This window comes from Pogona vitticeps, chromosome 5, assembly GCF_051106095.1.
Source record: "Pogona vitticeps strain Pit_001003342236 chromosome 5, PviZW2.1, whole genome shotgun sequence".
In the NCBI taxonomy this organism is placed as follows: domain Eukaryota; kingdom Metazoa; phylum Chordata; class Lepidosauria; order Squamata; family Agamidae; genus Pogona; species Pogona vitticeps.
The window spans coordinates 54,725,127-54,742,968 of record NC_135787.1 but is presented as its reverse complement, the minus strand read 5'-3'; the positions used below and the strand labels follow the sequence as shown (position 1 = coordinate 54,742,968).

The following is a 17,842-nucleotide window of genomic DNA, read 5'->3' as shown; positions in this document are numbered from 1 at the left end:
GATGTTACCTTTAGCAGACTAACTGAATCACTGGGACTTAAATGACGTTGGGGGTAGTTTGTTTTGTTTTGTTTTGTTTTCAACCTTGCATGCTGCCTCTAGTAGGTGTGGCCGAGAGTGAGCCTTCTGGGCAGGGGTAACCGTCAGTTTCTCCACACTAATCACATTCCTTTCCTGCCTCTGATTTAAAGAAAGCCCCACCTCTGTGCTCTGTTTTTTACTCTCTCTGTTGTCTGTTAGAAGCAGTAAGTGAGTGCACAGTCAAATATACTATTATTTTGACCAATGGTATAAATACTAGATGTGTTGATGACTGCAATTAGAACTAATGAGGTCTTAAAAAACTAGAGGAAACCAGCTTTCTGCAATCTGGTCTGTAAATAATGTACTTTTGTTGCTTGAAACTGGAATCCAAAAGTGAATAATTTATCTGCAGTTTGCTGCTGTGAATTCATGCTAAGGCTCAGGATATATTTACTTAAAAAAACAACAACAACAATTCAGTAAACCCAAAAGAATAATCCTTCCATGTGAACAATTTCATGTTTACAGCTTTCCCAGTGCTGCACTTAGAAATAAGTGACTGAAACAAAATCAGCATATTATAATGTCTTTGAATTATGTTCCAAGCAAATGTATTAAGATCACCCAATAGTGCATTGATGTCTTCCTGATTTTATTGCATAGTGCTTTTAAATCATCATTGCTGATTTTGGGGCCCATGGTTTGAATGGTGGGATATTAAATGAATTCAATCAAACTTGGAAATCTTTATATTTTTTCTGTCCCTCTTAATGATATAAACAACTCACTCCAGAAATTGCCTAGTAATGGACCAAGCATGTCCAAACACTTTCCACCTCCTGAATGTTGGTTTAAGACCTATTACAGCATCATGATTAAAAGTCCAGTCCTAACTATGTTTACCCAGGTGTTAAGTCCCAATGAGTTCCTTCCTGCAATGATGCTCTGTGTGACAATCCTTTTTTTTTTTTTTTTTTTTTTTGGTAAGCTATGAGGCTTTAGGATGCCTAGTTACTGTGCATGAACAGTATGCTTGCATATGTTCACAAGCTTGTAGTAGGACTAGCCAGACACCCATTTCCATTTCTGGCTTGATTCTCTCCCAATACACTGTAGAAATGTAGTGGAGAAAGCAAAAACAAACTTGAATTGTTGGGAGTGAAATAATCCAGATAAAGGAAAACATCAATCTTCTAATGACACAATGAACAATTGCTTAACTGCTCCTCTTGCTAGTGGGACAGACTGAAGTATATGAACCAGTATGTTCCTAAGTATGAATGCAACTTAAAGCTCCAAGAAGGGCAGATCCACTGAATCAATGCAATTGTCATAGTGGCTGCCTTATTTAGAAATGGAGGCAGTGGCTAAAATCCTGTTGCACAGCTCTGCACGCGGAACCTGAAGCTGCAGCAATGTTAGAGGAAAGTGTGGCAGGGCAGAAGAGCTATTCACAAAGCATTTCTGCCTCTGTGCTGTGCCACATGTGAAACAGGAGCCACACAGTCAACTAAACAAATTAATTGCACAATTGGACTGCCTGGTTGTAATGCCCAGTATGCTTACATTGGCATAACTGTACCTTATGCAAAGAAGAAAAGGATTTCAGCCAGTTTTTCTCTAGTTGGAACTATCATTTGGATAGAAGACCTTGTAGTCAATAATTCTATAAATCTCTGATTTACAGTGTCATTTGAACTCTTCTGACATTGGAGAGGCACAATAAATGGATTCACAACAGCACATTGAGTATTAAAATATCCTGAAAATTCTATTATTATAAAGTTCAGTGTCACTTACTGAGCAAAGGAGGCAGCCAGTTCACATTGACTTCACAATGGGAGTCCAGGAAGGTCAAGACTTCTCCTTTAGCTATTGAGGCTCCAAGTAACCTGGTGCGAATAAGGCCCTCTCGCTTCTTCGTGCGCACAATTCTCACTTTTACAAAATGAGCCATGTATTCTTCCAGCTTCTCTTTCAAGTGTTCTGCAAAGACACAGAAGAGAACATGGAAACATAAGGGGCGAAGGACATACCATAGAATGGACAAGATTTCACATCACTTATGTATCATTAATATAGCATTCGGCAGGGCCTCCTTTGCTCTGAATTCCTCATTATTTGCCAACCCATTCCTGAGATGCTTCATAAATTGCAAATGTTGTTTGAATGCACAGAGGAAGCCACTGACATTTTAGACTGTTTCACAGCATGTTATCAGTTGGCAAACTTCCATACACTATATAATCACAGCCAAAATCACATCAGGAGGTTCAGCTACCCTCCAGTTGCCTGCTGCCGAAGGCCAGAAGAACATCCTGGCATATGGTTTTGTAAACGATGCCCTTTCCAAGTGGTCTTCCTAGTCCTATTAATGAAGATGGATGGAAATTGTTTTTCTTTTTAAAAAATCACCATGAACTTGAAGTCAGCATAACTGAAGGGCTTTGATGGGAAGGGGCAAGAGAGAATCCACTTTTGAACAACCTCAGCAATTGGACACTATCTTGCAGCGAATGAGCAGCTGCTAAGGCTTTGCTAATAAAAGAAAACTGTGATTTGTCCTCTTTGATCCGTGTGTGCTTGCATCCAGAGAGAACACCTTTGAGAGCATTTTTGCTCTGTTGAGATTCACCGTAAAGAACATGATTGTATCACTGCCTGCAGAACTGCTATATCCTAAAACAACTCTATTGAGTACTTCTATATGCAGAAAAATACTATTTTGCCTCTGATGAAACACTTTGCCCTATCTTGTCGCTTCCTTCCTTGAATATTCTGAAAAGCAGACCTCATGTGTTCCCAGTCACTAAGGATCAAAATAGTTGGGATGTTAATTGTAAGAATGTAATTTATATGACTTTTGGGGAGGCGAGGGGTCATGTAAATAGCAACCCCAAGATGATGGAAGATTGGGAAGAGCAAGTTTAATTCTTCCTTGCCTTGGCAGTGATCCATCAAAAATCACCTCCTTGAAGCTGCTATTTCAAAGAGATTGCCAAGGTAGCTTCCCATGAAATGCAAGTAAGAGTTTCAAGGCATAGTTTTGTGTCAGGATCATGGCAGAGTGAAAAAGAATTAAGCTTCCTCTATTCATCTTCCATAGTCTGACCGCTGTTCAGACCTTTCCATGACTTTTTACTACATTAATTACACTCACAGAATTAAATTAGTGTAGCCTGTGTTTGGGAAAACTAAAGGAACTCACATGCTAACCTTTGTATGCTTGACTATTATTTACTAAATACAGTGATGCCCCGCAAGACAATGTTAATTCATTCCACTGAAATCGCTGTCTTGTGAAAACATCATCTTGCGAAATGCGATTTCCCATTGGAATGCATTGAAATCCGTTTAATGTCTTCCAATGGGGACAAATCATCGTCATTTTGTGAAAATCGCCCATAGAGAAACCATTTTGTGAAGCGCCGATCAGCTGTTAAAATCGCTGTCTTGCGAAGCACTGGACCCGAAAACACCCGTTTTGCGAGGCACAGACCTATCTGTCAAAATCGTCGTCTTTATTTTATTTATTTATTTATTTATTTTATATCCTGCCTATCTAGTCAACTCAGGACTACTCTAGGTGGCTAACAGTCAACAGATAATAAACATAAACATATATAAAACAGAATAGATAATAAAAACCTTACAAAGATAGAAAACCAGAGGAGAGGGGAAAAAGAGGAACATCAGGGATTGTCTGGTGGGAAGGCCTGCCGGAACATCCATGTCTTCAATTGGTTCTTAAAGAAAGTCTTGTGAAAATCGGTCATAAAAAAAGTCTTGCAAAGCACAGACCGAAACATCGTATAGCGAAAATCGCCCATAGGAAACACTGTTTTGCAAAGCGCTATAGCAATCGGAAAAAAAACTCATTGTCATGCAAATTCAACATTTTGTGAGGTAATCGTCTAGCAGGGCACCATTGTAGAAGGCTTGGGTGGTGCAGATCCAAACCTTCAGTCTTCCCATACCATGGACTCAATCCTCATTGGCCCAACTTAACAGCTCCAATTTAGTAAACAAAAACAAAGCACTCAAGGCAGGATGATGAGTTGAGGTTTCTCTTTTTGTTGGAGCTCTCCGCATGAATTAGAATTCAAGAAAATCAGGGTTCTAATTCACACACAGAGCTCCCATGCATACAAGAGGGTATCCCTTTTAAGGTTAATCATCCTCCATGTACAGGAGACTGACAGATGTGATGATGGACGGGAGCAATCTATGCGTATCATCTATATACATTGTGTACACTTTACCGATCTGTACACGTTCACAGCTCTTCCAATATAAACTGTTTGGGAAAAGGACAAGTTCTCAAAACTATACACTGAATGAACAGTATAATATGTTAGGATTCCTAAATGTTACTGCCAGGGAAGCGAAGAGGCACTCTATGGATTTTCTGTTTTAGGTGCCAAAATAGCTTGATGAGTATTGAGCATTATGTACCTTGACTTGGTGGAGGGAGGTACCATCTTCCTCTCTCCTTACCATCAGAAAAGTATTTTAGGCCAGCCCCTCCCTCATATGGCCCTGAAAACTGTAAATTAATGTAGTGATTTGGTTTGTTATTGTTGTTGTGGTTATAAATCCTGAAGTTTCTCTGCTCAACACACACCTCATAAATTTACGATTGTCAAGTTGTTTTGGACAGAGGGAAATAGCATTCAGCCATTTTGTCCATCACATTAAGTACTTGCACGAAAATGTCCTAAACCTAAACCATTATAATCTAGCTATCTAGCTGCAGAGCTAGACGCTGAGAGTTGGAGTCCCCACTGTGCCTCCTTAACAGGGGCTGGTCTTGATGATCCCCAGGGTCCCTTCCAGCCCTACAGTCCTAAGCTTATTATGGGAAATAATATCATGAGTTACCATTTAAGCTGGCAAATATTAGCGTTCCAATAAACCTACACCTTCCACATCAAGAGGGGGAAATGTGATGCCTGGGCAAATTTTCTAGAGAAATTATATTGTTATGTGGAATTGAGAAAGCCAAGTGAAATGAAATGGCCATTAAATCTTCAAGAAAAAAAACACATTCAGGCCATTTATTATCAGTGGAATCCATTCAGGAAAGCTTGCCATGACAATATAATGTTCAGCTAGGAAAGGTTCATTTATATGCCAGGATATTGCATAAATTTCATTTCCAGGGACAGACTGGAGAGCACGAGGAAAAAAATATCAGCCAATATTTAATTTTTTTGTGTGAGCAATAAATGATGCTTCTCTTATACAGGCCGAGTCAGAGCGCTGGCCACTAAAAGTGCTGTTCTTAATTTTAATTTTTTTAAAAAAATCTCCTCCCCCCCTCACATTGTTTATTAAACAAGGTAATAAATCATATGGATGATACATGCCAGGCATCTGCCATGGTATGAGGTGGCACGGAAACTGACAAATAAAGAGTTATGCAGAAGGAGGAGTTTTATAGGTTGTCAGTAGCATGACAAGCAATGATAAAGGGCAGCATTATGGCCCTTCTACTGATAGTCTATAAACAAATTCTCCACTGTAATTTTTGTGTGTGGTCCTGTTTATCTTCATTTAAAGCAGGCAAGAGTTTACGGAGAGAAGAGTAAGGAGGCTGTGTCCCTCGCCTGGTAATTATGCTGCTGAAAATGCTTCATTCAACCACCAAGAACACAATTATATCAAGCCTACCAACCCTCTTGCTCATTTCTTAGAGCTGCCACATTTTCACCCCTGACAGGCAGACTGTGCCCATTTAACAGCTGTGTGCCTTGAAGAAATTAAACTATTGTGTGTTGAATGTCTGTCAGTGTAAAGCCTCAAGGTACAGACATCTTGACAGGGGAAACGGGAGACATTCACCTCTTAACATTTAACATATGTTTATTTGTATTTTTTTAAATTTCTTGAATGGGGGTGGGGTGGGGGTTAAAGAGGATCTGAATGAGGTGTATGTGGCAACCGGGCCACACTTTGTTCAGCTCTGGGCTGTTCTAACAGATGAAGATCCAGGACAGCAGGCATAATTTTAACCTCATTGCGGACGTATCAAACTAAATGCAAGACGCCAGCCTTCTAGGGGTATTTGAAAACTGTTCCAGACTTTTTGCAACCCACTTATATAAGACACTGACATTCTTCTGCACCCTGAATGTGCAGGGAAAACATTTCCTGCATATACCAAGAGTTTAGTGCACAGCGGACTACATTTGGCTCTGTGACTTCTCGGCTGTGGAGGTCTAGCCAGGACTGATGCCTCATTTCTTGGCTTGCAAGGTCTGAATGAAAAGCATGAAGTTCATAGATGTAAATGAAGTGTATAACAAATATAAAAGGTTTACACACAAGTACTGACAATACTTGAACATTTGGATGCACTCAGATCTGTGTAGAGGACACCTTGCAATTTGCTTCCAGTTTCCCTGATGTTATTAATGTTATATCTGTCTTGTTAGCTAGACTCGCTACATTCAACAGCTGCCTGAAACCCACCTGAATATGGAGTAGTTAAATACAGTGGTGTCCCACATGACAACAATAATCTGTCACATTGAAATCGCTGTTTAGCAAAATCATCGTCTTGTGAAAACCTTTTCCCCATTGGAATGCATTGAAACCCGTTTAATGCGTTCCAATGGGGAAAAACCGTCGTCATTTTGTGAAGATCGCCCATAGGGAAGCCATTTTGCGAAGCTGCCAATCAGCTGTAAAAATCATCATCTTGCGGAAAAACGGTCCACGAAGCACGGACCAAATCATCATCGAGAGAAAATCGCCTATTGGTTCACTGTTTTGCGAATCACTATAGCGATCGCAAAACCCCATCGTCATGCGGATTCGTCGTTTTGCGAGGTCATCATCTAGCGAGGTACCACTCTATCTTTAGTCTGCCTTTTAGGCCTCTTAAAGTACTCAGCTTTGGCTGGTTTTTGTCCTTTGTTTTTCTTCTGTATGAAAAGAGAAGACATACAGATTTTCCAAATGCATGTACATATACATTTGCATGGCACTTTGACATGGACATAATGGCGCTGCGGGCTAAACTGCAGAAGCCTGTGCTGCAGGGTCAGAAGACCAGCAGTCGTAAGATCGAATCCACGCAACAGAGTGAGCTCCTGTTGCTTGTCCCAGCTCCCGCCAACCTAACGGTTCGAAAGCATGCAAATGCAAGTACTGTACGATGGGATTTATTTTATAAATGGTTAGAGTCACCAGATAGTGATTGAATAACATAGATCAAAACTAGGATGTAAACGTGAACTAAAATCTGGAAGACAGAGAATAGTAGAAAAGCCGAAAGTTTGAATTTTGCAATATGAATAAACTGGATGTCAGTATATTTTGTGTTTCTCCTCCCCCCTTTTTACCCCTTACATTTCCCTTTACCTTCTGTATCCCATACCCTATCCCAAGTTATTTTTTTAAAAACAACCCTGAGAATAAAAAAAAGATTAAAAGTGGTAAAAATGGCAATTATTTCAGAGAGAGCAAACAAAGAAAACATAGGTAAGAAAATGTGACAGGGGACACATCCTGACGCTTTAAAAATAATGCTGAAATTTTGACATTTCCATTCAAATGTAATGTCAAAAAATTGCTCCAGAGATTATACAACCAGCAGGTCATAAAATTTCCCCTTAGGGCTAGTATATGGTAATAAGCAAGAATACACAATAAGAAAATGTTAACAACTAAGATCTCTATTTGTTCCCTTGAGTGCCTTTACCTGAGAAAAATTGTACATCATAAGCTACCTCATAATTTATCCTCTCTTGGTTTTCTATCAAGCTGACCTATTCATTATATTGGCTTGTACAATAATATTATACTAGCTCATACAATAACTTTTTCCCTAGGAATTCTACGCTATCTCTGCCCATAAGACTGACTAAACAATTTTAGAACCTATGAAAAAAGAAAACATTTTCTGTGATAAGTATGACTAGCTGGTAAATGTCATACATAGATTACTTGATTATTCTAACGCCAATGGCTAAATGGCACCCAAATGACATAATTAATGGTAACAATTTCAAATTGTTCTTGACAATAACATGTCAACTAAGTCAAGCTTTACATATTTATGGCATTGTGAAAAGTCACTCAGATTTTGCAACCTGTCATTATACTGACATTCCTTTGCTTTGCCTGAAACCCTCTGTGACACACTTCCATTTTTCTCTCCTCATAATACATTTCTCAAACTACTCCTGGCTTTATGGAGAATTGCCCTCTCCTCTCCTCCCCCATACCATTTATGTAACCCCTTAAAATCCAAAAGCACACAAATGTACAGTCTTGAAGTTCCCTCCACTCTTAATGACTGGCACAAATTTTGACGGAGAGAGAAAGAAAGAGATAGATAGAATGCAATGTTTTAAATGGGGAGAATGATACCAGGTTGCTGAAGAGAGAACAAAATACCATCTGTCACACACCACTGTCAAAACAGAATTTCTGGCAATATCTTGGACATTCTCTTAATCTCCTTCAAAAACCCAGCAGACATTTCATTGAGCAGGACTATCCAAACTTATTTATTTATTTATTTACTTACTTACAATACTACTGCCTTTACCCTACAGTAAAATGTAGCTTTGCCATCACATAATTCAATCTAATGCAAGTTAGCTGAAATCTTTATTGAACCACAATTTTTTTACACAAATTGTGAGCCTTTGTGGGTAAAATCCCACTTCCTTAGGCTGTGCATCACCCTTTATGGATAGTGCAGAAAAATTCTCCCAAAAATTCATGGCAGATGTCCGTGATAAGTATGCTTGTATGAGATTAATCCAGACTCAGGTTGCAAAGTTAGCTGGAAGGCATGGCCTCAAGCCTCCTTTCTTGTAACCATGGTTGGAATTTTCCATCCCAAGCTTAATAAAATAAAATAAAATGGCTAATTATTCTGCGCCTGCCCTTACACACCATCCCATTGCTTTCTCATGAAACATGAAGTTTCTTCTTGGCTGGGGGTTGTATGTGTGTGTATGTGTAGAAACAATTCAGAAACAGAGCAACCTCTATTAGAAGGTTGGGTTTACAATTCCATGTATTCACCAGGTTGAAAAGGAGCCAATTATAGCCAAATTAGTCAACTCGATAGTTGTACCTGGTGAATAGATATTTCTGTAGTTTGTAGTCATCTCCAAAGTCCTCATGGCTGATGTTGAGGGAGTCCAAGGTGTTTGTGTTAGTTTAATTTTATTTAGCTAGCCTTTTTGCTAAGATTTTAAAAAGTCATTATCTCTGCTGCACTGTACCTTTAAAAATAATTTTTGACATTTCTGCATTGTACTGTATCTGCCCTTGCCTGATATTGTTGTGTGATGAGGACCATTTCCTCCCATCCTTGGACAGGCTGGCTGGGGGTGACTGAAGTTGCAGCCTAGTAATATATGGAGGGCCACCCATTTCCAATCCCAGAATGCCATGGAGACCTACAAGGTTCAAATTCTTGTCCAGCCATAAATCTTTCAAAGAAACATCTCCTTCACTGAACTGCTATAAAGATGAGAGTCAAATATGAAGAATGAAAGGCAAGTGCTATCAAAGGGTCTGTCAACCTAGTCATCTCGCACAAAGAATTATTTGATTTACACACAGCCAACTAAGAAAGTCTCCACCATCTACGCCTCCACCATAGTTATGACACAGAAAAATACATTTCCAGTAGATCTTTGGACATGGGCAATCTGATCTAGTAGGAAGTAATTTATGAGGTTTGAACCTTTGTTTATTTTAGCTGCACTTTATTGTAGCTTTGCTAGCTGATACACTTAACAAAGTTTGTTCTTCTGTTATCATTTTTGTCTTTCTATGTTCTGTGATGCCTAAAATGAATAGGGGCCAGGCTGAAGTTTAGTTTTACACATAGGCATAACTTACAAATACATTTTAGTTGTTAAACCAAGTTCACTTGGAACAGAATCCTTTAATAAGACACCTGGGCTTCTGTGCCATCAGTTAATTACTTTATGCTGGTTTGGATCAAAGAAACACTCAGCAGCAGGTCATTCTCCACAGATTGTTTGTTTCATTGCTTTGTTTTCCTCACAACTACCAAGGAGAATCAAAATTCACATAACCATGGCAGTGCAAATGGGATTAAAACTTTCAAAGTCTCAAACTTCAAAATTGAACAGCATTACACCATTTAGAGTCTCCTAATGAAAATGAGCATTCTATATTTGCTTTCCTCTTACTCGGGGACAAAAAAGTCAATTCTAAGCATCATTGATGCACTAGCAACGATGAAAAAGAAATGGAAAACTTCCTCTGCCTTTCTGTCTGTAGGGGAAGAGCAAGGAAACTTTCCATTTCTTAATATCTTTAAGTGGCTTAAGCAAAGTCATACACTGTGGTTTGATCCCAGTGATCATATATGCCAATCTCTATGTTATCTGTCATCTTCAGAACAATAATCCTCAAGCAACCTAAAAGGATAAACAAACCATTTTAAGGATACTCTTCCAGTGCAAAGCTGGCCGGATTGCTCAGTGAGTTAGGTTTCTGGTTGCAGAGCCAGAGGTTGAGAGTTCCATTCCCCACTATGCATCCCATAACAGCCAGTGTGTGATGCCTTGGCAAACTGCACAGTCCAAAGATGCCCCCAGAAAAAAGAGATGGTAAACCACTTCTGAGTACTGTCTACCTAGAAAACTCTGAAAAAAGACTCTCAATGTCAGAATTGACTTGACAGGACACAATTATTTTATTCCCAAAGCAAATGCTGCTATTGTACAAAAGCTTATGGATCTATTTACCTGAAACTGACTGCAGTTTTGCTTCTAAAGAGAAAACTATGCCTGAAGACTTCTTTTAATAAGCTAAGAAAGAAAGAATTTGAAAGTTTAAAAAAAAAACCTTGAAAGATGCTTTGAATAGTAGGCATGATCCCTTACTACTATTCTTGCAAATTTTACTAATTTCTGACAAACAGATGTAGACCTATAACTATTATTTGATTTCAGTTGTTAGTTCATGGGAAGCCTGGACTTCCAGATTTCTCAAACCAACACTATTGGATCCAAGCCACTCTCTGAACCAGTATACGACAAATCAGACCATTTTCTGAAGTTTTCAGGCAGGTCCCACATCAAATCTTGTGTCCTGATATACACCTCTACTTATCAACTTCCACCTCTGTGTGGAAAACACGAGCAAATGTTCCTTGTACAATTTGGCATATCTCAGACTGCACATTTCAGAAAGTTTTGGGGTGATGCAAGGCCTTGATCCAAACTGTTTTAATAACCAAGGCTTTCTGGGTTTTCATGCTGGCCACCATTCCCTTTAGAACAAGGTATAAAAACCTTCTCCACAAAAGGAGGAAAATTTCTAAAACGGTATTAGGCAATCAGGTAAATACATACATGGATAACACAAATTGGGGACATTAAAATAAAGGTACCTGCTAAAGTTGCCATGGAGTAAGGGAAAACATTAGTTACGTTGTAATTGCTTTACCCCAGTCATCTCCAACTGATAATAGATCTACATATTACCTGATGTCAAAAGATACTTGTCCCCCACCTCAACCCCAAGGATGTGCAACAACATAAAACTATATCCAGTCAGTGTGTTCATTTAAGTTAAGGCTGTACACTTGGATGAGTTTTACTTTGGGCAAAATTCTTCACACAGGAGTACTGTTGTGCAATTGGCTTTGAAAAGCCTCAGCATATTTGGGGCAGCTGGAGGCTACGCAAGGCAACTTTTCTATTTCGGTTTGCTTTGAAAGTGCAGCTTTTTAGTTTTCAAAACTGCTTATTTTGGAATAAACCTGCGGTGGAAACTTCACAGCTTCCCTGGGAAGTAGCAACGCTCTGCAGAGTATTATGAAAACAACAAAGTCAGGAAGACCCTATTTCATATGCTCCATCAAATCCAATATCTCCCTCTCTTTACAAAGCCAGAGAGCCTTGGAACAACATAGTATGTTGTTTCATCAGGCAATGGTCTACCTGGGGACTTGATTTACAGTTCTGCTAGCATGGAAGTTCAATAATATGCTACAGTTCCTTTTTTTAAAAAAGGATGCCCCTCGCTTATGGGGAACGACTGGGTTTCTTTAAATGGGTCAATAATTATAACCTGGTTTTTAAAAGCAACACTGTCCAGAGGCAATTTGTAATTATTGACGACCTTTTTTAATAAAGAGGTTGTGCATGCATCTGCAGAATGCATTTTTTATTGCTATGGAAGAGAAATGCAGATTAATCAAGATTGTTAAAGAATGTATTCAATTTACAGTCTTTGGCACTATGAAAAGCAAGGGATTGAATCTTTTGGCTTCCTGTTATCAGGAGGGAGCTAGGAACATTAATTTTTTAAAAGAATTCCTTTCAGAGTCTATGCTACTGCAGTTTGCATTACAGATGGGCATGATGCTTCATTCAAGGGTTTGTGCTGGTTTATACACCCGGCACCACAGGTGCTGCATGTTCTCTTTTCTTGCCTCCCTGGCCAATGACCCACTCACCAGTCAGAGCACTCTCCTCTCCTCCTCCTGTTCAGCTGTCTGATCAGCCCCCGGCAGGAGCACAGGTCTGCCTGTCTTGCCTCCTTGCCTGATTGATCAGCCAAGGAGGCAGGGCAGGGAAGCTCCTGCTCCTGCTGGAGACTGGCTGAACAGCCAAAGTGGAGGAGAGGAGTGCATGCTGGCTGTTGAGCGGAGGACGCAGCCGGAGAGGTGGAGGAAGGGAATGCATAGCACTTCTGGTGCTGTGTGTACAAACTGACACAAGCCTCCTGTGTGCATATCTCTAATTTGCATGCCTAAAATTTAAGAAATAACAACTAACAAATTTGCTTCACAGAAAAAGAAACTTAAATGTACCGATCATGTATAGTTTATTAATGTCTTAGGACCCCGTTCTAAATAATAGCAAAACATTTACACATTCAACACAAGAAAAGGTACACTGGAAAATGAGTGGGGTGGGGAGGATCCAATACCATTTATCAGCTAAACCTGTTTTCTAATTTAAACAAAGAAAAAAATCCAATTCTTCTTCTTCTTCTTCTTCTTCTTCAAAAAACCAAATTAAAAAAAAAACCCTATGGTTTATGAGTGTGAGATATTGTGCTTGTGTATCCATGATTCAAAACACAAGGAAATGGCCTGGTATTGCTGCACAATGTTGTGCCCATGTTGCCACAGGGAAAAGGATGCTGACTTGTATTATTGTTGGTTGTGTTGGTGCCAGAAAGCTACTCTGCACTACCACCCTAGGAGAGCCATACTGCTCTGGAGAACTACTTCCATGGGCACTTATCCTGTACAATGTTGTCCAGGCACAACTGTATTACTGGTGTTACTGTTGATTATGTTGATGGTGGTGGTAGTTTGTGTGTGAAAATGCACGTTGTGGGTGCTGGATGGTTTGCAGTCTGTGTATGTAAGAAGCATACACTATCAGACACTTAGAGCAGAGAAAGAATTCCCTCTTCTAACAATGGGCTATCTTTAATGTATTTTCTGTACTGAGATTCACAAGAAGAATGAAAGAATTGTTCTCATTGTAAATAATGCCTTTACACTGGATTTTGATGCAAGCAACACAGTAGGAGTTAAGTATTATTACTATTATTAAATATATGTTAGGAAAAGTACCCTTCTAAAATGATTCTAAGAATTCTCTATGACTCTCTTTGGAAATGGCAATGAAAAGCTTTAGCTGTATGGATATTCACTTGAATTGCAACATGTCAATGCACTATTGGGGGGGGGGGGAATCAAAGGAAAGCTTTTAGAATTAGGACATACGCATACAGTTTCCATAAATTTGGTTCAAAATCCTGTGTATGTTATTAAGGAACTGAAACAGTACTTGAGAATACACTGGTACAGCTGACATTTATGTTATTCACAAAAACATATCTAATCTCTTTAAGATGAGAAATATAGAAAAGGAACAACATTCATCAAAGTCCGGAAATGGTCTTTCAGTGATACTGGGAGAACATTTGTGTTTGGAATAGAGATGGGATAGTGGAGACAAATATCAACATCACCGCTACTGTTGGCTAGAACCTTTGGACCCGCCCACCAGAACCAGCTGGTCCACTTATTCCTCACAGGATGGGGCGCAGGGCTGCTGTCATTTGTGCTGTCCCAATCATGGAAGTGGCCCAGCCTGTGCTTCCCCACCTCCCTGCACTGCTGACTACTCAGCAGCTGAGTGGGGAGACTCATCATCCCAACTCCTCATCAGAGTGGTCAGCAACTCAGGGAGGTGGGAGAGTGCTGGCCGGGCCACTTCCACAATTGACACGGTGTCAACTATGACAGCTGCACATGTTGTGCCACAAATGGTAAGTGGACTGACCAGTTCTGGGTGGTGGGTCCACCTGTGATGGTGATAGTCCCATTTGTCTCCCCCAGGAGATCTCACCTCTAGTTCGGAACAACTGATCATGTCAGCTGTTCCAAAATAGGTGAGACCTCATCAATATGAAACAGCTGTCTAGAAACCACATTAAGCTAAATGACCTGATCAGCCTTTAGCTGGCTTCATTACCTATGGTAGTCTTTTAAAATTTTCACCAAAAGCATTTTGAAGACTGCAGATGTACAAGGCTGAAACACCTCTTTTAATTAGTTTCACATACAGATGGGGGTTTTCATATTTGTATATGAATATCCCTGCACAGGTGCAGATAACATGGTCGGTCTGGCCCCAGGGGGCTACGCTGTTCTTATCTGCACCTGCAAATACTGTACTGTATTCGTATTTGTATACGAATAACCCCATCTCTAGTTCACATTTTATTAGCTTCCTTTTCACCAGTCCATATGACAAAAGACACCCTGTTCAGAAGTTAAGAGCACTGGGAATTAATCATAAAATGGGGAAGGACAGAGGACAAATGGCCGCTGGATTGTAGATTTCAGTCTCTCTTAGATTGGTGGTTAACAGGCATTCTTACATGGACAGCCATAAATGGAAATTTATCCACAGTTAATATAGAAGCTGTAGCGGGCCACTCTCAAGCCCTTACTCATCCAGGCCTATAAGAGTGCTCACTACCTTTCACCAAAACTTGCTTCCACCAACCTATCCTTAAAATCAAAAGGACAAGTGTTTCTTTTAAAAACAAATAAAGTGTTTATTAATTACGCAAAATAAAAGGGTGAATCACAGGTATAACATCAATTAATCAATCACTGTTTCTCAGACACTAGCTCTCACAGACTTTTCCCCCACTGACAGGCTCTTCCTCACTCACTATCAATCTCTCTAATCACTCATTTCTCAAACTGATCTCTCAAAACTCCTCTCACACACCTTATATAACCCAGCTCCTCCCACTTCTGCACCACCCTCCGTCCTCTCATTGGCTGAGCAGTGACGGACAGGTGAGAGCAGAGCTGAACGCCACAGAAGCATTCTTTATTGGCTTGTTAACAGTAGATCACATCATCATTGTGTCTGCTCCCTTTCAGAGAAAATCAGTAACAGTGGCCAAAATCGAGTTGCTTAACACAGTAAATTGTACCAGAGTAGGCCAATTGAATCAATGGGAACTTGGTGAGCCAACTCCTTTGTAAACTTCATTTATTCAAATGGGCCTACGTTAACTGCAACTGCTAAAGTAAGAGTAGGCTTGTTTGAATCAATTTAATTTATGGAGGAGTTGACTCACTAAATCCCCATTAATTTAAAGGGTCTGCTCTAGTGTGATTTAATATGCTAAGCAAGAGGATTTTGGCCACTGTTTGTGCAGAATTTCAGCAGCTGCCAAACAAAGATTAACACCACCTGATCTAGGATGAAACCACAAATTAATATTTTGACTACTCCAAAAGGAGCAATGTGGGAGTTTAATAAAAACTGTGATTCCGCTGGGAAGCTGAGGTTTCATAGGCATAATCAGCACCTAATAAATAGTCACACTTGGAACTTCCCCTTTTTGTTTTGTCCTAATTGTTGTATTATCCTTATCCATACCAATGGGTCACTCTGTACTTCTTTAGAAATAGCATAAAAATATTTAACAACAGGAAGTGCTAGCAGAATATCTTTCACTGGGGGTTGTCCAGTGGTGCAGTTTGGTGTACAGGGTGATTGGCAAAGGAAAGAGACAAAACATTCCTGATTACAGGATTTTGCTAGGTCATCACTGACAAGGCGTGATGTTGTGATACTTTCCTGCACAGTACCAACACTTCTATATAAAAAAGACCAGAGTGTGGAAAACGTATTGTTTTAAACTGACAGAACTCCCTTGCCAGGATGGTGGGGAATAGGGAAAGTTGTAGTTCAAAAAAGTAACTTTTCCAAGCTCTGGCAAAGGTGTGAATCAGTGAGTAGGAGCAAGAAAGCATTCCTTCTCTCTAGATGTCTTTTCTGGACATTATGCCTTGTTATACGTCAGGCGTCCTCTTCTTTCCTCTGCCTCTTTTGCTTATAACAGGTCATTGGCACAGGTAACACATTTCTGTGCCATAATCAGACTGCTGCCCATCATGATTTGATTGCAACTTTGCATTAGGTTTACTGATCTTATGCCTCAGGAAACAGATCCAAAGAGCATAGATTTTAGGCTGATTAAAAAATAATTGTGCAGCACAGGAAAGTATGATAAGTTGCTGAGGCAACATTACTATTTTCATCCTGTTCTTCAGAGTGCAAAGCCTACTATATTATTGAGTAATTATTTAAAAGTTGGTTAAATATGCTACAACATACGTTATATCCCTCCAATATTAAAGCACAGAAACGTTCTTTCAGTGATATTTTTCAAGTTTCTGTGCTATGACAGTGATGCTCAATATTACAATATCAGAAGAGAGTTAGCACCGTTCAGAAATCAAAGAACAGGAGGACATTCTCGTAGTGGCATACTGTCCAAACATCACTGTCATCCTGAAATGTTATATCAGCACCACAGAGAAATGGACAGAGTTATTAGGTTACTATAAAAATTGTACAGTTACAAAAACCCTGCCCTAATGACAACAGATAGGAAATCTCTCTTTTCTTTGGAATAACAGCATGGCTACGAGTCATGGTGTCTGTGGAATTCTGGGAGCTGTAGTCCAATACATGAACATTTTTCATCTCTGGTAACGATGCATTGGCTAAAATCCAGTATTACGTCAGAAACAGAGCAGACTCATTTGACTCAAAGCAACGTAGGGAGGAGCTGAGTCACATTTAAGCACATGCGGTAGCATGCCCCAACATGGGTGCATTCCAACACAAACATGTTTTAATATGCTGGTTCTTTAGCCAATGGGAATGTCAGTATAAAAATGATATGACCAGTAGGGATATTCTTACTAATCATTATTTGATCTGAGTACTACTTCAGATGTTATTAGCATGGGCACAAAACCAGGTGCATTTATCCTTTGGTATACAGTGTTCAGCTCTGATTAATGCTTCAAAAGTCATTTCTGAAATTGTAGCCCTCATGTGGTTAATTCTCTAACCCCAACTGCCTAATGAAAGGACAAATAATCTCAATTTGCTGATGTATAGAAATTTTAGGTTGCAATAGGACAGAATGCTAAAAAAGTGATTTGTCTTTGCAACAGAATCACCTTTGTGTTTCTGTAGTACGGGAAGAGCAATTTCCAACAGTTAGCATGATCGAGGCCTGCTTGACACATGCAGCAGAATCATGTGGACTGAGAATCCAGAAGTAATGAAGCAGACGTCTGTATTTCAGGTGACAGACAGGCAATGTCATTTTTAAATCCAGCTCTATGTAAGATAAATACATATATAATTTTGGCATATGAATGAGAAATAATGTTCTTATTATGCTCATTTTCTTCTGAGGACAAGGAAGGTTATTACAAGTGGAAGCATTAAGATAA

At 39.6% G+C, this 17,842-nt stretch overlaps 1 protein-coding gene across 4 annotated transcripts in view; it reads right to left on the bottom strand.

Moving 5' to 3' along the window:
• GALNTL6 (polypeptide N-acetylgalactosaminyltransferase like 6) overlaps positions 1-17,842 on the bottom strand; it is a 640,150-nt gene that overhangs the window by 116,973 nt on the left and 505,335 nt on the right. For all 4 annotated transcript variants that reach the window (XM_020803448.3, XM_073001453.2, XM_020803463.3 and 1 more), the window contains one exon: positions 1,825-2,010. In XM_020803448.3, coding sequence (XP_020659107.3) covers positions 1,825-2,010 — 186 coding nt within the window. The remainder of the gene's footprint in view (positions 1-1,824; positions 2,011-17,842) is intronic.